The sequence below is a fragment of the Pelodiscus sinensis genome, chromosome 4 (genome assembly GCF_049634645.1).
Source record: "Pelodiscus sinensis isolate JC-2024 chromosome 4, ASM4963464v1, whole genome shotgun sequence".
Taxonomy (NCBI): domain Eukaryota; kingdom Metazoa; phylum Chordata; order Testudines; family Trionychidae; genus Pelodiscus; species Pelodiscus sinensis.
In genome coordinates, this window is record NC_134714.1 from 71329179 (window position 1) to 71350876 (window position 21698).

General features: G+C 45.2%; 1 protein-coding gene across 6 annotated transcripts in view; it reads left to right on the forward strand.

Moving 5' to 3' along the window:
* Positions 1-21698, forward strand: part of ACTN1 (actinin alpha 1) — a 160060-nt gene that overhangs the window by 96854 nt on the left and 41508 nt on the right. For all 6 annotated transcript variants that reach the window (XM_006130283.4, XM_006130285.4, XM_075927344.1 and 3 more), the window contains exons 4-6: positions 10387-10473; positions 11301-11388; positions 14992-15070. In XM_006130283.4, coding sequence (XP_006130345.1) covers positions 10387-10473; positions 11301-11388; positions 14992-15070 — 254 coding nt within the window. The remainder of the gene's footprint in view (positions 1-10386; positions 10474-11300; positions 11389-14991; positions 15071-21698) is intronic.

The following is a 21698-nucleotide window of genomic DNA, read 5'->3' on the forward strand; positions in this document are numbered from 1 at the left end:
TTGTTGATTCTGCATGTCCCCTCTATGAATGTTTTGTTGGAGGATTACATCCCTACTAACAGGACTTGCATCAACTCACAGAGCTATCCCAGAGTGCTTGGAGCCAATTGGAATGTTGGGTTGGGCTCGCAATGTCTCATGGGACAAAAACATTTTTGCATGTGGCTATGGGTCTGGCTGTTGGAGTGTTATCGTTTAAATGCTTAATCGATAAGCATCTTTATGGTCACACTGTTCACCGGCACATGCTGGCTCCCATCCTTGCTCCCAGAAGCCAGCTACTGCACTGTGCTGCAGACTCTGGAGTAAAAGGCTTATACCGAGAGCATGTAACCGCTAGGAATTTTTAACAGTTACTTTTTAAACCATTTAACATCCATAGTTATGGTTACATGGCATTAGCCTCCCATGAAGCATGTATCTCCCTCCCTTCCTGAACTCAATGGCAAATAAACCATGTCTTTTTCATGCCTTCCCCCTAAGCCTGGGTTACTTGTGCAGACGCTACAGCAAGAATGGATCCTGCTCAGCTGTACACTATTGTTGTGAGCATTACACACATCTTGCGCTTAATCCTGTGGTATTTGCAGAGCCTAAGCATGCTGAATAATGTGATGCCAAGTGAACAGGCATGCTGGAAGACATGGACTGGAGCAATTCACGGATGCTGGTGATATTCATAAATCTTGATGTAGTGGACTGCCCCTTCTGGGCCTGGGAACAAGAAGCACTGACTGGTGGGACTGTATAGTTATGTGTCTCTGGGGAACTGTGGCTGCAGAACTTCCAACAGAGTAAGGCCATTTTCATGGAACAGTGTGTCAAACTTTCCCCAGCCCTGAAGTGCAGCAGTACCCAAATGAGGCCTTCTCTGAGAGTTGAGAAGCGAGTAGAGATAGCTCTGTGGAAGCTTGTAACTCCAGACTGCTACCTGCCAGTGAGGAATCAATTCAGAGTGGGTAAATCTACCATGATGGTTGCTGTGATCCAAGTTGCCAGGGCAATCAATAGACTTCTGCTAAGAAGGATAGTGACTCTGGGAACTGTGCCAGGCCTACTGGTTGGTTTTGCTGCGATGGGATTCCCTAACTATAGTGGGGTGAGGGGGATATATGTTCCATTTCATTGTTGCCGAGCTCACGTGGGACACTTAGTGGTATCCATGGAGAGTTTTGGGGTAGTGGTGAGATCGCCGCGTAGACTTGCATGTAGCTCCTCATTGAAGCAGCGGGTCTGTGGCTCAGAACCAGAGCAACTATTCATCTCCCTTGTCTTCTGGTACGCTTTCCTAAGCTCCTCTGTTTTGAGGCACCAATGTTGTGTGTGTTCCTGGTGTAGCCCTTCTACCCCAGGCTGTGTGCAATTTTTGGCATAGATTACAGCATGTCTTCCACTGATTCAGAGCTTCCTCCCCACACAGTTTCCTGTATATGCCATGCTGGAGTGCATTTTCAGCCCTGGGCATCCATGATCAGCTGTGCTGGTGAGCTCTTCATGCTGATCAAGCAGGAAATAAAAATCCAAAAGTTCCTGGGGGCTTTTGTCAGGAGAACTGCTGCATCTGGCTGAAGTGCAGTGAATCTGAAAGTGCTCACCAGAATGGTCACAGCAGAACACTCTTCAACACATCCTGGAGGCCAATCCCTTCAAATTACACAGCACTACATCTACCCTATCCCTGTGTCAGTATATGAAGAGCTACATTGACTGAAGAGCTACACTTCTCACAGAGCTGGAGTACAGAAGTCAACATTGCATGCCCTTTAGGTCAGTGGAAGGGGCTCAGTCTGGACATACACATTATTAACGGAAACTAACATGACATATGTTGATCTAACTTTGTAGTTACAGAGCAAGCCTGAGAAGATGTGAGGGAGATTCCCACACCTAAGCCATTCATTTGTATGACAAATATGAGGAACGGTTCCAAATGAGGTGTCAATAGAGAAGGTTTTGGAACAAACTGATAAATTAAACAATAATAAATCCCCAGAACCAAATGATGTTCACCTGACAGTTCTGAAAGAACTCAAATATGAAATTGCAGAACTAATACCGGTAGTATGTATGCATCACTTCAATAAACTTTTTTACTAGATAGCTGGAGGATAGCTAATATGATGCCAATTTTTTAAAAAACTCCAGAGGTGATCATGGGAATTACCTAATCTGGCAAGTAAACCTAATTTCAGCATCTGATAAACTGGTTGAAACTATAGTAAAGAATGGTATTATTAGGCACATAAAGGAACATGATTTGTTGGATACACTTAAAAAAACAACAAACTTTAAAGACTAACAAAACATGTAGATGGTATCATGAGCTTTCATGGGCACAGCCCACTTCTTCAGATGACCAGAGTGTTGGATGTCCAGGACCAAAATAAATAAGGGAGAAGGGAGGGCAGGTGGAAGAAGGAAAAAATGCGGCCGACACTAAGCTGGGGGGAGAGGTAGATACGCTTAAGGGCAGAGATAGGGTACAGAATGACTTAGACAAATTGGAGGATTGGGCCACAAGAAATCTGATGAGGTTCAACAAGGACAAGTGTAGAGTCCTGCACTTGGGACGGAAGAATCCCAAGCATAGTTACAAGCTGGGGACCAACCGGTTAAGTAGTAGTTCTGCAGAAAAGGACCTGGGGGTTACAGTGGATGAGAAGCTAGATATGAGTCAACAGTGTGCCCTTGTAGCCAAGAAGGCTAATGGCATATTAGGTTGCATTAAGAGGAGCATTGCCAGCAGATCCAGAGATGTCGTCATTCCCCTTTATTCGGCTTTGGTGAGGCCGCATCTGGAGTATTGTGTCCAGTTCTGGGCCCCCCACTACAAAAAGGATGTGGACGCATTGGAGAGGGTCCAGCGGAGGGCAACCAAAATGATTAGGGGGCTGGAGCATATGACTTATGAGGAGAGGCTGAGGGACTTGGGTCTGTTTAGTCTGCAGAAGTGAAGAGTGAGGGGGGATTTGATAGCAGCCTTCAACTTCCTGAAGGGAGGTTCCAAAGAGGATGGAGAGAGGCTGTTCTCAGTAGTGACAAGATGGCAGAACAAGGAGCAATGGTCTCAAGTTGTGGTGGGAGAGGTCCAGGTTGGATATTAGGAAAAACTATTTCACTAGGAGGGTGGTGAAGCACTGGAATGGGTTACCTAGGGAAGTAGTGGAGTCTCCATCCCTAGAGGTGTTTAAGTCTCGGCTTGACAAAGCCCTGGCTGGGTTGATTTAGTTGGAATTGGTCCTGCCTAGAGCAGGGGGCTGGACTTGATGACCTTCTGAGGTCTCTTCCAGTTCTATGATTCTATGATTCTATGGAGGGGGCCAACAAGAAGAGACAGTGGGTAAAAAATATCAAGGGGAAATCTGAGCTGGATTGGTGGGGTGGAGGAGAGTGTTGTACATCAATGTGTTGCAAGTATTCTTCATCATAAACATCCAGGAACCCAGTCCTTCAATCAGCCACGGTGCCAACTCTGCCCACATATCTATATAAGTGAGTTCATTACTGGAGCCAACCACATAAACCACCAAATCAGAGGCTCATTCAACTGCACATCCAGTAATTTAATCTATGCCATCAAATGCCAGTAGTGCCCCACTGCAATATATATATTGGACAAACTGGACAGTCCCTATGGGAAAGAATTAATGGAAACAAATCAGATATCTGTAAAGGGACCATACAAAAACCTGTTGGAGAACACTTTAATCTCCCTGGGCATTCATTAACAGATCTTCAAGCAGCTGTTTTGTTACAGATCAATTGCACAAGCCAAATACACAGGGAAGGACTGGAACTACAACTAATTCACAAATTCGATTCTCACTCCCATGGATTGAATAAAGATTATGGATGGCTGGGTCATTATCACCCTACCAAACAATGAAGGCAACAATGGTTCTTTGTCTATGTAGAATCTCATGATACCATCTACATGTTTTGTCAGTCTTTTAAGTGCTAGCTGACCATTTGTTGTTTGCCAATTAATGGTTCTTATCTGCCTCTTTTGACTTATCCAGCCTTTAGGTTCTTGGAAACTATTTGTTTTTCCTATTACATTCCACCTTGGCTTTCCCCTTGATTTTTTTTTTTTTTACCCACTTCCTCTTCTTGTCTCCCCTCCCGCCCCCTTCCCATTTTTTACTTCTTCCACCGGCCTTCTCTTCTCCCCTGTTTATTTTGGTCCTGGACAGCCAACACCCTGGTCACCTGAAGAAGTGGGCTGTGCTCACAAAAGCTCATGATACCATCTATATGTTTTGTTAGTCTTTAAAGTGCTACCAGGCTATTTGTTGTTTTTTTAAAGTTTATCCTGCACAGACTAACTTGGCTACCACCTGAAGCTTATGATTTGTTGGGTAAGAGTCAACATGGCTTTTGTAAAGAGAAATCATTCCTCACCAATCTGTAACAATTCTTTTGAGAAGGTCAGCAATCCTGGGGATAAAGTCGATCCAGTGGATACCATGTATTTGAATTTTCAGAAAGCCTTAAGTAAAGTAAGCTGTCATGAGATAAGAGGGAAGGTCCTCTCGTGGATCAGCAAGTGGATAAAAGACAGGAAACAAAAGGTAAACAGTAAGCTGTAAGATGGCAAAATTTTGCAGATGACATAAAATTAAGTCCAAAGCTGACTGCAAAGAAATACAAAGAGATTTCACAAAACTGGGTGACTGGGCACCCAAACAGCAAATGAAATCTAATGCTGATAAATGCAAAGTAATGCACATAAATATAAACCCAAGTATACATAATGATGGAGTCTAAATTAGTCAAGAAAAGGATCTTAAACATCATCTCAGTGTACTGCAGCAGTCAAAAAAGAGTATTAGGAACCATTAGAAGAAGGGTAGATAATAAGACAGAAAATATAATGCCTCTATATAAATCCATGGTAGACCTACACCTAGAATATTGCATGCAGTTCTGGTCACCACATCTCAAAAAACCCATGTATTAGAAATTGGGAAAGAGAAGGGCAACAAAAATGATTGAGGATATAGAACAATTTCCATATGAGGAGAGATTAAAAAGACTGAGATTTTTCATTGTGGGGGTGGGAATCATGGTGGAAGAAAGGTGATCTGATTGTGGTCTATAAAATGGTGAATAGTATGGAGAAAGTGAATAAGTAAATCCTGTGTGAATTTAATGTTCAAGGAAATCTAGCAATGGGCAAACTTGCTTGTGGAAACTCGTCAGAAGTTTTAATACACTACATGGTCATTCTCTCTTGTTCTATGTATATTTTACCAGGGCAGTTAGAATCTTCTACTACAAAGATTCCATCATAGATCCGTATAGTAAAGGCACCATAGTGTGTTGTGAGTGGGGATATGTGAGGGGAATGGGGGAGGGGAGTGTCATAACATATCCATTTTAGGATTTGTCAGAAATTGGGAAATCTCTGCCAGTACAAACCCTTATTGTACACATGCTTCTCCGTTACAGAACAGGGATTGCATCAATAAGGTTTACCCTTACACTTAAGGATGGTCGTAACAGCAGCATTGCCAACCAAAAGTCATAAGATTGGCTTGAATCATGGGTTCTGGTTTTGGAGCCTTTAGAGATCATGTTTTCCAACTTTCATTTGTAACCACAAGGGCTTACATTTTTTTCATCTTTAAAACGAAAGCCAAGATTTCCATGCAAGCCCATGACTCTAGTAGCAGGCTTTGAGAAAAAAGCAAGTATTGTGGGTCTTACAATAAAATCAGAAAAGTTGGTAGCTGCACCTAAAGCAAGCCTTGCCTTGCGCCAATGTGAGGTAGCTATGAAAGGGGTTTGCTCTGGGGTAGGCCACTTACATGTATCTGCAATGAGGCAAAAACAAACTCTGCCAGCAATTTTGTTAGCACTCTAGGGCTATGTCTACACTCACGGCTTCTTGCGTGAGAAATATGCAAATGAGGCTGTGTGGAATATCGCCAAGCCTCATTTGCATACCTAATGAGCTGCCATTTTTGCAGAAGAGGCTCTTGCGCCAGAAGGAGCTGCCTACACTGCCCCTTCTTGCGCAAGAAAAACCCTCTTGCGCAATGCCGTTACGGCAATTATTTTCAGGAATAACAGCATCGTGCAAGAGGGTTTTTCTTGCGCAAGAAGGGGCAGTGCAGACAGCTCCTTCTGGCGCAAGAGGCTCTTCTGCAAAAATGGTGGATCATTAGGTATGCAAATGAGGCGTGGCGATATTCCACGCTTAGTGTCATTTGCATATTTCTCACTCAAGAAGCCGCGAGTGTAGACATAACTTAGTAGTTTAAGCCCAAACCAATAGGTTTTTCCAACCTTTTTCTTTAGAAGTGTAAGGGGACTGTTAGCCCCTTCCTAAAACTCTGGGAGTTTTTGGTTGGCCAGCTCCCAGTACCAAAAGAGGAAGGGTCCTGAGACCCCAGGGACAATGGGAAGAGGCCAGCACTCCAGGTCAGCCTGATTGACAGGTTGGACAGGCCAATGTGGGAATTAGGAGGCCAGGTCCCATCTTCCGTGAGAACTGGGATTTTCTGGGTCTATGTCAAAGGGGAAGAGAGCTAAGAAGAATAGCAAGGTCCAGGCTGTACGTACAGGCATACCTGCAGCGACAGAGCCAGACACACATAGCCCACGGAGTGCAAGCTGTGCTGAGGAGCAGACCTGCAGTGACCAGAGTCAAAGGGGTCAGAGGAGCAAGCAAAGAGCTGGAGGCTGGCAAAGCAGCATAGTCTGGAGCTGGGTGTGGTGAGCTGCTGGGACCAGCAAAGGGGGGAAAAGAGGCTTTGGCCAGGGAGATACCACCAGCCAAAAAGCCCTGCAGGCCAGACTTAGAGAGGGATTGTAACTCCAACTGGGAAAGGGGTCCTGCCACATAGAACCTGAAGTCGTGTGGTCACTGCCAGAGCAAGTGTGTCCAACCTGCAGCCCCTGCTGCAATACAGCCAGGGCCTGAGAGAGAGCCCTGGGACCTATAAGGAACAGATTGTGAACTGTCCTTACACTCTGCAAACTGCTGTTTGTGATGTCCCCATGCTACAGAGCTGGGCTATGTGATCTCTTTTAACCTTTTTCATTTTTTCCTTATTCTTTTCTTTTTAATCAGTTGCTGTTTAATAAATTGTATTCACTTTGAACTGTATGTAATGATCAGTGGGTCAAGAAAGCATCCCGTGTAAAGAGAGCACCCCGGCGTGGGGACACCCTAGCCTCTGCCCTCAGTAACTACAAGGTCAGGGATTAAGCCCCAGAAATCCTGGGCCCAGCCTTGTTGGGATTTTGAGGACTCTGCTACTCCGGAGAGTGGAAGGGGAGCCCTCGGGGTCAGGGAGGCCTTTGGGTAAAAGAAATGGGAGTGGGGATTCAGATCCTGTCGCTAGTCCATTTCACCGGGGTAGTATAGAAGCCAGGAAAGTTCCCCACAATAGCAGGACCATTCCCCCACTTACAGAAATCTTAAATCATGAGGACTTTGCTAGTCATCTTTAAAGATGATTGTCTCTTAAACATTTCCCATGCAATGCAGGAGAAAAAGAGAAAGAAACTGACTAGGCTAGTTTCATTTTCCAAAAATAGTTGGTGGTGTACATTGTGATTCGTTTAATCTCTAGTTCTAGTGATATGGACAAGATAACCTAAGGTGGCTTTTTTTACAAACATGACAGTATTTTCCTCTTAAACTGAATGAAATCTTTTTATCTGTCCAGGGTCAGAGCATGAGAAATAGAAATTTGCTATGTGATTTGCATTAATTGGCATTAATCCACAAGCAATTGCAAACTCTTTCTGAACCAGATATACCTCCAGGTCTGAACAGACTATGTCTCACACTCTGGGTCTGTTTCTAAAGCCCACGAGTTGTTGATCACTTATTAATCTGCATTGCAAAGGAGTCCAGTGAGCAATAAAGTATCTGCTTCACATCTTAAGTTAACATTTTGGTAGAGTGGTGCATAACATGCCTTTTGCTGCAACTTCAGCCAAGATGTGGGTGCATACTAGGGATATAAAATCCTGGTTAATTAATTAACTGGTTACATGTTAGGTTAACCTGACATTTGAGTGGTTAACTGACTGATCCGGGCTGGGGACTGCTCCAGCCCACGGGACTAATTCTCCAGCCCCATGCTGGGGCTGCCGCAAGCTCCCAGCCCCTTCATTGAGGCTGGAGCTGCTGTGAGCTCCTGGCTCCCAGCACCTGCCAGAACAGACTCTATCTGTGGTGGGCCCAGGCTCCCAGTGGACAGAGGCTGCTCCGGACTCCAGAACAGCCCCTGCTTGCACATAGGATTGCCAGATGGTTTCATAAAAAATACCAACCCGCCCCCCCCCCCCCCAAAAAAAACCCCTCCTGGAAAAAATTCTTTTGAGGGGGGTGGGGGAGAAAGACCAGGGCCAAAATGCAGTTGCGGCCTCTTTAATTCCCGGGACGCTCCCCCCTCCCTCCACCCGGCATGTCCCAAGTGGTCTTCCGTTGGGCGCCTGAGCCAGGCTTCGGAAAAAACATTTTAGATGTCCGGTATTTTCTGAATTTTTTTACCAGATGGAAGGCGCAAATACCAGACACCTGGCAACCTTACTTGCACAGTGCCTGGGTCCTAACAAAGTAACAACCTTACTTGCACAGGAGCTGCTCCTAACAAAAGCCGACCCTGTCCACAGTGGGGCTGGAGCAGTCTTCTGCCAAAAGTAGGCAGGGAGCTGCTTCAGCTCCCACTGGTTAACAGTTAACCGGAACTGGTAAGCATGATCCATTTAGGATGATGCTTACTTGTTAACCAGTTAACTTTTCACATCCACAGTGCATAACTTTGATGAAATGCAATTGATGCTTTTTTCCAATTATGAATCTGAAAGTAGCCCTACACAGAGGTAGTCTGAAGACATACCTAAGAACTAGCTGTGTTTCATTTGAATCTTGGTGGGTATTTTTCCACATCACAACATTAGCTCTTAGGATTTAGTTACATATCTTGTCTAAACTGGCACATTTTCTCACCAAAAATTGCATTCTGTTGGCAAAACAGTGAGAACGTACACACTAAAGTGCAACTTTGTTGGGAAATGCAATTTTCAGCCCTGCAAGACACTTTTGTCTTTTCTCCTCTCTTTATTGTTCACAAAGAACCAGTGTGAACTCTGTGTTGTTGAGAATACTGGCTTCCACCAGTATCCCACAATGCCTGCCCTTATGGCTCTGCTCAGTGTTTTGTGATTTCTGTTGCCTTGCAGGCATGCACCCCTCCCCTTTCAAAGCTCTGGGAAGTATCTGACAGCTGAGGGATCTGCTCTATTTGGGGAACAAACAATAAAAGCACATTATTGGAATGCTTCTGTTCTGCCCTGCTAGAAACACAGCACATTGCATGTCAACAGCACATTTGTCGCCAAAGCTTCTCATTGCAGACATAGCCTCAGGAAAGATTCACCAGTTACACTGGTATAACTATACTGGTATTTTAAACTGCTGTAGATTGGTGTATAACTCCCCTGCATGGATGCTCCCTAGCTTGTCTACTTTATAAAGGTGCTTTCCTGTTGACCTAATGGTATCTATGACGTGTCTTTTGCTGGCCTAGTTATGTCAGCAAGGGGGATTTATTCCCCTAGACTTCTAGTCCAGTGTTTCTCAACCTTTTTTTCTAAAGTACCCCTTTTTTTAAAAAAAAATTTATAAGTACCCCCAGTACCTACAGTTTTCAGACACACAAATTTTTTTTCTACCGTTGCAACACATTTGTTTAAACAACTTAATCGTAGCTGGGCAGGCAATGAAATTTTTGGGTGTAAAAAGTACAAAAATAATAAAATGCTGTAAAACTTAAAACAAAAATTTAGTTTTCTTCCAATTTCCGTTGTTAATGTACCCCCCCCCCCCCGACTTCTCTTGAATTACTCCTAAGGGTACTCGTACCACTGGTTGAGAAACACTCTCCTAGTCAACATTGCTGTGCCAGCACACCTTTGTAGCACAGACCAAGCTCTAAATGATGTAAGAAGTGAAAGCAGAAATAAGCATTTCTTGTATTAAAATAAATGCCCAACTGGGAAGTTAAACCAGAGCAGTATCATGGTTTGGATGCACTCCTTACCAGATACCACTGTAACTTTCCAATGTAGATAGGCCCTCAGACTCTCAGCCTCTACTCAAAGGCTCAGTAGTAGTAGGATTAAGCGATAGTAGTGGAGCTGTGCAAAGCTTACACATAACATGCCACAGGGTGCTGCAAGCCAGGATGGTGATATAGTGCCACAGCTGTAGAAGTGGGGGCTGACAAGCTTGTATAGAGCCGCAGGACTTCATAAATGTAATTTGGGAACCTTAACCTGTGGGAAGCATTCATCTGTGGAAGTCCAGCTCTCAGATCTGTAAAAGGTAAACCTTCTGCATAATGATGGTGTTTTTCCCTGCAGAAATTGTGGATGGAAATGTTAAAATGACCCTTGGAATGATCTGGACCATCATCCTTCGCTTTGCCATTCAGGATATCTCTGTGGAAGGTAAATCTCAAAGCCTGCATCCACTGTTCAAAAACGAGCGAAGGTGGTTTTGGTTGGGGGGCAGGTAGCTATGTCCCTTCCCCCAAAAGACATCTAGGGTGTGTCTAGACTACATGGCTCCGTCGACGGAGCCATGTAGATGAGTTTACTAGACATAGCAAAATGAAGCAGCGATTTAAATAATCGCCACTTCATTTACATCAAAATTGTTGGCACAGCGCGGTAGTCTAGATGGGGATCAACCGACCCCAGATCCCTTTGTCGTCAGATCCTGTAAGCCTCGTTTCACTTACTCTAGACATACCCCTAGTTTCAAGAGTAGCTGAATCAACAAAGGACATATCCCAGATGACCTCATAGGGTTTTGGAGATCCAAGCTGCCCTAAACCCTGATCAACCTTGCTGGCTAGTTCATGACTTGTTATGGGTATCCTGCGAGGATGCCTTATATTTTGCTCTTTGAAGAGTATTAGAGAGGAACAGAGAAAGAAAGGGACAAGGCTGAAACATGGCAATGTCCAAAGGGTCTGGGACTCTAGCACATTTCCCACTGACTGATCCTGATTAATGTTAATTTGGCTAGCCCCAAAATGCCATGTACACCCACTCTAGGAGAAATAACAGTAACATATCAGAAACCTGCATAAGAGATTCATCACTAAAAGAAGGAAGTTAAATGACTAATAGAGACATGCCTCGCTGCTGTTTCTGACAAAGATGCTGGATCAGAATGAATTAGAAACACTGTTCTACAGCCTACGCATGGGATCAGAAGATTCCAGGGAAAAAATAGGTTAATCCGTGTGTGTCCTTTGCTTTCTTTCTAGAGACATCTGCTAAAGAAGGGCTTTTGTTATGGTGTCAGAGGAAGACAGCCCCCTACAAAAATGTGAACATTCAGAATTTCCACATCAGGTAAAGGGTTTTTTTTTAATAGCATTTGGCTAGCTGTTCATAGGACTCTAGACACTGTTCCATGAGTGCTGATGCTGTGAGACTAGTTGTTACTCTGATATTGTGTAGGAAAAAAGTAGCACCTACTGAATTTCCTAGTGTCCTATAGCACATCAGTGGCAAAACTCACAACAGGACCAAGTTTCCCTGACTCCAAGTCCCTTTCTCTGACCACAGATGCTTCCTTTGTCAAATACTTTGGAGCATTAGGGCCACTGAAGATGCTGTCACTGTTGTAGTCTGGTCAAGAAATGGCACTTCCCCTGAGTGAACTTCCAAAAAGTTTCAGGAGAAATTTCCTAAGGTCAGAGCTACATTAGAAATGTGTATCTGTATAGGAATGCTGGCTAGGGAAGGTGATTTCTTTTTCACTTGTATATTTATGTTTTTGTATATTTGCATATTTTGTATGTTTGTATATTTATGTTTGGTTTTGTTTGTTTCTTAAGCAACATTTCTGTACTGGCAAAAACATTCATGTAGACGAAGTTATACTGGTGGTTTTGCTGTTCCAGATCACTTTGCGTGGGGAGCCAGTTTAAGCTATATATCAGGGCTACTCAACACGCATGCAGCTCGCGGCCCGTTTATTTGCAGCCCGTAGGTGGGAGCCAAAACAAAACAAAAAAGTAGTCAATATAATGGTCTTCCGTTGATATGTGTTTTAGTAGTTAAATTCCTTGACTGCTATTGCTCATTAATAGGGCTTGACAATCTGCGGTGAAATCTACTCGCCAGCCCCGCACTGCGCATGCGCCAGCCCCGCACTGCGCATGCGCCAGCCCCGCACTGCGCATGCGCCAGCCCCGCATTGCGCATGTGCGCGCTGCCGGTGAACGGGGCGACCGGCTGAAATCTACTCGCCACGGGCAAGTAGATTCACTGATTTGTCGAGCCCTGCTCATTAGAAGTGCTGTCATATGGGTGGAAATCGAGTAAATATTGCATTTTAATAATAGCAGAACTGACTTAAATCGGGCCTGTGTGTTGTATAGTCTTGCTTTAATCTTTGTATTCATGCCTGTCGGTGTGAAAGAAGCTATTTGTATCTATTTGCATATATAATTGCATGCATATGCAACCACACTTAAGTTGCAGCCCTCGGCATGTGCTGTGAATATCATTGTGGCCCCCGGGGCTTCCAAAGTTGAGTAGCCCTGCTATACAGGTTGGACCTCCCTTGTCCAGCACCCTCAGGACTTGACTGGTTCTGAACAAGGGGATTTGCCAGACCTGGGGAGGTCTCCTGTCATTGGCCTCCCAGTCTGCCACCCGTCCCTACTGCTGGATGCTTCTGGTTTGCGTCCAGCCCCATTGCCCCTGGGCTATGGCTCCAGCCCCACTGCCGCTGGTCTCCAACACCAGCCCTCCTACAGCCAACCCAGCCAGGGCTCCCTGGAGTCAGAGGTCTCTGGCTGCCAGGGCTGGAGCTCAGAGCTGTATGGCAGCACAGAGCCTCAGCTGCTTAATCAGACCTGCCCAGTCAGGCATTTCCCTGCCTGGAGCCCTGAGCCCCTGAGTGGGCCGGCTAATTAAGCAGCTGCAGGGCTGTCCTGCTGCACAGCTTAGAGGGAACCTTGCTGTCTGCCCTGCTGCCAAACCTCCCTGTCCATGGGTTCTGTAGTCCAGCAACATACGTGGTCCCGCTGGACCACAGATGTTGCCAGACCAGGGAGTCCTGGTGTAAGGAGGTAAAACCTGTACCAGCAAAAACACACTCTTTTGCTGGTCTAAGCTGAGCTTGCATTAGGAGGATTTCCCGGTGTATCTACCCCAGCACACTTTTTCTAGTGTAGACATAGCCTAAGTTTGGGATCTCTTGATTCATCATGGACGTTTGGGAGGGATGACGACTGACCTTGATGGTGAGTATGGTGATCTAAAGTTAGGCTAAACAAATCCTTTTAAAAAGTGTAACTTTGAGGAATAATCCTGTCAGTCGGACTGGGGAGGAGGAGAAATTGGCTAGGAATGCCAGTTATTTTATTTAGGTTTCTTTCTTTTCCTTTTCCTCCACCTTTTGAATTCTACTAAATAAAAGACCATCCCTATCCAAGAGCAAAATATAGGAAATCTACTGTATTAATTTTACATTATACTGACCAGGGTGAATTGATTTAAATCTAGTGGGAAGCCTCGATTTAAATAATCAATGCTAATGAACTTTTCCATTTGTACTTCAGTTCTATATTTTAAGAAAAGATGAATTCTCATTGGTTGATACAACCTCTAAAAAGTATTGATTTACAACTAGCAGAATCTTCACACTAGATTGAGGGCATCTTTTTGGTACGTAATAGAGGGCACGCTATCTGTAAACATTTATTTAAGCTTAAATATTTTCACATTCATGTTGTACATTTTTAGCATGTTAGAAAACTGAGCAGGATGGGGGTCTAAAGCAGAGGAGAGTTCTGTTCACAGTTCAGTATTTATTGAAGTTGACACGAGCTAAAGAGGCTAAAAGTAAAGACATAGGCTGTGTCTAGACTTCATCCCTCTGCCAACAGAGGGATGCAAATCAAGCACTTCGAAAGTGCAAATGAGCCTGGGATTTAAAGTTTAAAGAGAAGTGAGATAAAATGATGGAGGTTGGGTCCATGGAGTGGTATAAGCCAGGGGGTAGGAGTGGTGTCCCTGCCCAAAGTTTGTGGAAGGCTGGAGAGGGATGGCACGAGACAAATAGCTTGGTCACTGTCTTCGGTCCATCCCCTCCAGGGTCCCTAGGGTTGGCCGCTGTCGGCAGACAGGCTACTGGGCTAGATGGACCTTTGGTCTGACCCAGTACAGCCATTCTAAGCTCAGGGCTCAGGGTCGGGGGTCTCAGTGGACCACCTTGATTTTCATGCACACCTGCTCCTGGGTGGCCAGGCTGGCAGCTCTCCTGCCTTAGACGGCCACTTTCCTGTGCCTAGTGCGGAGGTCGTGGACGAGGTTCACGATGTCCGCACTAGACCAGGCAGGTGCCCACCTCTTGTGGTCCCGGGCAAGCTCCCGGGAGCCGCCAGCCTGGTCCCGGGAAGAGGGGGAGGGCTGGGGGGCATCGGGTGGCTGGCTTGAGCCGTGCCAGGTGCAGGGTCTGCTAGCTGGGTGCTGGCAGGCTTGCACCTGGCACGGGCACCGTAGCCAGCCCGTGCCCCTTTAAGGGGTCCAGGGCCGGGAGGGGGGCAATAGAGTTTCCGTGGTGTTGGCCAGAGTGGCCACCAGGGAAAGCTGGGGAGGGCTAGCCTCCCACTAGTTCGAATTAAGGGGCTACACACCCCTTAATTCGAACTAGTAAGTTCGAACTAGACTTAGTCCGCGTAGAATGAGGTTTACCTAGTTCGAACTAAGCGCTCTGCTAGTTCGAATTAAGTTCGAACTAGCGGAGCGCTAGTGTAGCGCCTATCAAAGTTAATTCGAACTAACGTCCGTTAGTTCGAATTAACTTTGTAGTGTAGACATACCCTCTGTTGGCAGAGGGATGAAGTCTAGACGTAGCCATAGTGTCCCAGTGTCTTACCCCCATCTGTCATGCCCCTCCATCTGTCTTCCTAACTGAACTCTCTTCCATCTCTTTCACAGCTGGAAGGATGGCCTTGGCTTCTGTGCTTTGATTCACAGACATCGCCCAGAGCTCATCGACTACGGAAAGCTGCGAAAGGTACTAGCTTAATTTTATTTACATTAAGGAGCAGAGACCTTGGGTTTGTGGAAGTTGAGAGAATGGAGCTAATGTGACAAAGGAGAAGAAAAACTTAAACTTACAACTGAAGCTGACTGGGGGAAGAAAGAAGAGAGAGGTCAAAAATTCAGCCATCATGTGAAGCCTTGTAATGCACTGCCTCGCTAATGGTTAGACATCTGTTGTAGTGTTGGGCCTTTCTAACACTTGGATTGGCACATTGGACAATAGGAAAGTTTGATTGTACTTTGAAAACACTTCACTGAGAATGGCATCTTCCTGCCCAAAAGCTCAGCTCCCTAGCAGGTCTGAAGATCTAGTGACCACAAAGAAATGTGTATTGCTTTGTACACCAATTAGCAATCCTGAGCTAACGCAGCTATGAAAGAATGAGATGGATTTTATTGCTACTTCTGTATTGTCAACAGAGCAGTCTACTAAGTTCTAGTTACTTACACCTGGGCCTACTCATTGAAGGAAATCAGTATCACTGAGGGCAAGAATTTGTAATACCTGTAAACCAAACATATTAGATATAGAAATCATAAGCATAGAGCCCTATCACTAATTGATCTAGGTTCTTGCAATGATGAGGGCAAGTGGGTAGGACCAGTATGCAAATAAGCCAAGTGAAATGAGTTAATTGAATCAGCTGTCTGTGAGAGACAATAACTCAGGGGTGGGCAATAATTTTTAATAGGAGGGCACTCCTAGATTTTGGTAAGTGGCCAAGGGCCTCACTTCAGTGGAGGGGGTGCTGGGTCTGGGACAGCAGGTGGAGTGTAGAAAGGAGCTTGGGATAGAGAACTGGGGTGCAGGAGGAAGTGTGGGAAGTTTGGGTGAAGGAGAGGGTTATGATCTGGGGCAGGAGCTTGGGGTGCATGGTCCAAGAGGGGCTATGGGTGCAGGAGAGGTTATGGGTGTAGGAAAGGCAGGGTTTGGGAGGGAGTTGTGACCTGGGAGAAGGCGGGCAAGGGGGTGCAGTGAGTTTGGTTGGTGACTTGGGGGCAGGGGCCTGGGGTTCAGGGGCTGGGAAGGGGTATGCGTGCAGGAAAGGATTTTGGCCTGGGGGAGGGGTTCAGGAGGGGATGCAGAGTCTGGGAGGGAGTTGTGACCTGGAGGAGTGGAGAGAGGGGATAGAGAGGTTTTGGATGGTGGCCTGGGGCAGGTAGTTGGGGGGAGAGAAGGGATGGGGTGCCAGAGGCAGGCTCTGACTGGGAGGCACTTACCTAGGCAGCTCCCAACCAGCAGCTCTGCAGACTTCCTGCCTGCGTGTTGCGTGGGCTGCTCCACTTGTCTCTGCTTGATATTGCAGCTACCTGTTTTGAACAAGTGGTTACTGCTCATGGCTCTGGTTAATGGTGGGCAAGATGTTGGAATGAATTATCTTGGCTGTTTGTCAGAACAGGAGTTGGGTTTTCTCTTCCACCATCCCTCCCCCTATTTAGCCCAGTTGCAAACCATGTTTCTGATCCCTTCATCCAGCAGGAAGATCGAATAATGGCATAATCGCCTCCTCCAGTATTGTAATCATAACATCTACTTGGCCAGTGTAACCTTCATGTTGCCATGTTGGATACTTCCTCATTTGTTTAAGACAGCTCCTGAAAACAGAAGTCATACTAATTGGATTTCTTTCAGCTTCTGCTGTTCTGACAGATACAGTAAGTGCTTGGTCTCTCCACTCCCACCCCCCCTCCAACTCCTTCCTGAGTGCTGCTTGATAGAGGAATTTTTGTATTAGTGACATTGCAATAATTGCCATGGCAACATCTTGTGATAAGGGGACTTGGAGCTTACTGGAGGAGGAGAGACATCTCTGAGTATGTGAGTCAGGGTTGTGGGGTAGGAGGGGGAGCTGTGGGAGAATGTAACATGAATGTCACGGTCAGCAAAAGCAAAGGGCACAAGATAGCTTTTAGCCTGGCCAGGTTTATTAGTGATCACAAACAGTGGATTCTTTAGATAAGTAGAACATCGCTTTCCTTTAATATTAACCCAGGCAGACTCTAGCAAGCTGTTCCTCTCTTGTTCCCGCATCTGCCATTTCGCTCATGTGAGACAATTCGGTGTCACAGCGCTTCTGCTAGTCCTCACCCTTTTAACCATTCATCTTATATGTTCTTTGGGGTGCACAGCCCTAGAAAAAATTGGAGATGTTAGAGAAAGAGAAGGCTCAGCTTTCATTCTGTGCCAGTCTATTCAGGTTCTCCTATGGCACCTGTCACTGCGGTATGCAAGTGCTGCGTTAAACCACATGACGAATATCTGTCACACTTTTGTTCTTTCTTCCTAGCTCACTATCTACCCAAGGGAAACCTGCTGCATGTGGAGTTAAAATAACAGTATGCCTGCTGTGTGTGTGTGTTTATATTAATGAAGATGAGGTTGAAGAGGTACCTGCTGCATTCAGAATGGAAAATGATGAGGTTTTGAGTAAGGATGTAAGTGACTAGTCGACTAACCAATAAGCTGAGGCTTATCTTTTAGCACTATCGACTAGTTGTATTCCCCACTCCCATGCTGCGGCTCTGCAGTATTAAGGGACAGGGGAGCCGATGCATGAAGACGCTGACTCAGTCCCTGGTCCTGGGTCTCTCATCGGTCAGCTTAACCCCCACCTCGCCCCTCTGCTACTCAGTGTAAAGGACAGGGGAGTCGAGGTGCAAACATGTCTTTGTGCTCCGGCTCCCCATCCCTTATAATGCAGAGCAGCAGTGTGGGGGGGAGGTTATGCTGATTGACGAGAGACCTGCAGGATTGGGGACTGAGCCAGCGTCTGTGCATGCTGGCTCCCCTGTCAAGGCTCTTCCCCACTCTGGCACGACGAATGCAGAAGTTGGGGGCCCGTAAGAGCACTCCAAAATCTTGCCTCTACAGGCTCGGGTACAAAAACTTCCCCCCAAAATCCTAATACCCAGATTTTGGGGAATCCGCTGCCACCGTCAAGTGCTTTGAACCCACAAACAGGGGTTGGCACTTGAAATCAACCCCATGGTACCCCAAGCTCTTTTTCCCCAAAAGAGCTTGAAGAGAAAAACAAGCTGCAGGCTGTGGTGGTCCCCTCAGTCAGGATGCAAATACACACAGACAGACCTCCCAGGACACACAAATCAACCAATACCAGCTAATTAGAAAAAAGAACAAACTTTTATTTTCAAAACAAAGCTATAATTGCAAGCATAGTGAATTGGCTAGATGGAAAGAGCCACCATTTTATATAACAAAAGACAGGACTATGCAGCACTTTAAAGACTAACAAGATGGTTTATTAGGTGATGAGCTTTCATGGGCCAGACCCACTTCCTCAGATCAAATTGTGGAAGAAAATTGGCATGATCATATATACCAAAGGGATACAATCAAAAAAAGTGAACACACAAAAAGGAGAAATCAAATTTCAGAACAGAGGGGAGATGAGGGGGGGGAATTAATGTCTGTGAGCTAATGATATTAGAGGTGATAATTGGGGAAGCTATCTTTGTAATGGGTAAGGTAATTAGCATCTTTGTTGAGACCCAGTCGTAAAGTGTCAAATTTAAGCATGAATGACAGTTCAGAGGTTTCTCTTTGAAGTCTTGTGTTAAAATGCTTTTGTGGAAAAACTTGCCAGTCTAGATGCAGCCATTGAGAGTAATCGAGTAGTTGATTTAAAAAAAAAATATGACTACTCGATTAAGAAAGTAACCGCATTTTAACATCCTTAGTTTTGAGGCGCGTCTTAAAATCTGTAGGAATTCATTCCACAGTCCACTATCACAGTGCTTTGTAGCTACCTATGATCCTTGAATCCATACTAGTCTGGCTAGCAATTTAGGTGTACCTAAATGCAATGATACAATCACGATTGCAAGTATACTGTATCTGGACAAAGCAAACTGATGCCATTAACAGCATTGACTATTTGTGGCTCTGGCCTTCACAAGGACAAATGTGACAGCCAGCAATTTCATACCGGATGTATCCATACAATGATTTCCTCAGTTTTAGACACATGCCATAGCAAACTGTTTTCAGCATTGGTCTGTAGGAGGTTAGGGTTTTGTGTGTGTGTGAAGGGGAGAGCTTAGGGTTGATACATTTTGTCAACCAAATGTCACTGGCAAGTGTTATGAAAGCAGGAAGAGGAAATCTCTCTCTAACTCATAGAAGGCAAAGAATACTAGGGAAATGTGTCAAGTATCAGAGGGGTAGCCATGTTAGTCTGAATCTGCAAAAGCGACGAGGAGTCCTGTGGCACCTTATAGACTAACTGAAGTGTAGGAGCATAAGCTTTCGTGGGCAAAGACCCACTTCGTCAGATGCATGTATGTTGTACAAAAACCTGTAGGGGAACACTTTAATCTTCCTGGACACACAATTGCAGATCTAAAAGTAGCCATCCTGCAGCAAAAAAACTTCAGGACCAGACTTCAAAGAGAAACTGCTGAGCTACAGTTCATCTCCAAGTTTGACACAATCAACTCTGGATTTAACAAAGACTGTGAATGGCTTGCTAACTACAAAAGCAGCTTCTGCTCTCTTGGAATTCACACCTCCAGATCAGCTGCTAGAAGTGGGCCTCATCCTCCTTGATTGGATCCACCTTGTCATCTCCAGCCTGATCCTGGCCTGCATATTTATACCTGCCTCTGGAAATTTCCACTACATGCATCTGACGAAGTGGGTCTTTGCCCACGAAAGCTTATGCTCCTACACTTCAGTTAGTCTATAAGGTGCCACAGGACTCCTTGTCGTTTTTTTAGGGAAATGTGCAGACTGCATCTCTGCAGTCCAGCAACACTAGAAAATGACCTATTGCCGGCAGTGCTTGTCTGCAACTGGCCTCCCCCGCTCTGCCTCTTGTGCTAAAAATCATTATTAGCAAATGTAGACGAGGCACTTTAACACCAGCATAGGATACATAATCAGTACCATGTTCCCCATGGTCATCACATTTTTGGAAATGGCACTGAACACATTTTGATTTGATTTACTTAATGCTTACACTGTGTTCAGTACTGTAATGCTCCTGGGAATCCCTAGATGGTGCTATTACAGATGGCCATCCTGACTCTATATCTGAATGTGTAGTGGAGTTAGAGCTTGACGTGCTTATTATTAATTGTGATGCATTCCCTTTTAGATGTTGAATGTATTGCCTATAGAGTATTTTTGCTAGCTTCTCTGTAAGTGTCCATTTCATTGATAAAGCTTGCAGATGCCACAAAAATGGGGGGAGTGGTAATTGAAGAAGAGGATAAGTCACTAATGCAGAGTCCTCTAGATTGATTAGTAAACTGGGGACACAAGCAAACAGTACACATTTTACTACACCCAAATAAAAATGTATACATCTGCAAGCCAACAGTGTAGCCCATAGTTATACAATGGGGGAACTCAATCCTGAAAGCAGAACTGACTGAAAAGGTTTTGGGGGTGGCGGATACATAGTGAGCTGAACATGAGTTTGCAGTGTGATTCTGTGGTCCACAGAATTGATGTCATCTTTGTATGAATAAACAGGAGAGTAGAAGTAGAAAGATCATTTTACTTTTCTGTTCGGCACTGGTAATTCCACTGCTAGAATACCGTGTCCAGTTCTCAGGTCCACAATTCGAAAAGGACTTTGAAAAGTCGGAACGGGCTTAGAGAAGAGCCAAGAGAATGATTAAAGGATTAGAAAACTTGCCTTATAAAGACAGACTCAAGGAGTTCAATCTGTTTAGCTTAACACTGAGATAGTTACGGGATGACTTGATTACAGTTTACTAGAGAAAGGTAAATTCATACAGTCCAGTGGATGGGAGTTAGTCAGACCGGAAATAAGGCTTACAATTTTAAAGTGAGTCTAATTAACCATAGAAAGAATTTACTGAGGATCATGATGGATTCTTGATCACTGGTAATGTTTAAATCAAGATTGAATGTGTTTGACAGCTCTGCTTTAGAAATTATTTTGGGAGAATTCCTATGGCCTATACTATGCAGGAGGCCAGACTAAATGGTTACAGTGGTCCCTTCTGGCTGTGGAATTTATGAACTTACTTACTTTCTAAGGCACAGTGCTGGCAGGTTCTACCTACACAAAGACACAGAAATTGTTATGTGGTGCTGTGACGGCATGTCGGGGTTCCTCCTGATCCTGCAGCCCCGTAGCATCAAGAATAGACTTCGCCAGCCAGTAGAATAGAGAGGGTTTATTGCTCCTCCAGAATACAGCACAGCATAGACGTGATGTGGTTACAGGACGCAGGGCTAGGATGCCTCAGACCCCTTGGGTTAAGGGGTCCATCGCCCCTCTCAACCCTCAGCACCCAGCTTAGTCTGTTCCCTTCATGTTTTCTAGACAGAAACTGCCTCGCTCCCAGGCCCTGCCCCCAGCCAGGTGGCTGTCTCCGCCTCCCTTCCTTTGTCTCTCCCTCTGGGAAGAGACTTGTTATCTGCTCAAGCTGGGACTAAGTGTCTGGGCCAATACACATGTGGGTGAGTCAGTAGGAATCACACATCAGAGCACAGGGGAAACCCCGGGTTACAGAGCAGACAGCACCCCCACTACGTCACAGGCACCAAGATATTATACGTTTGTTCAGGGGGAACTGTTGCTGAAAACTGTAGATGTTTCAAT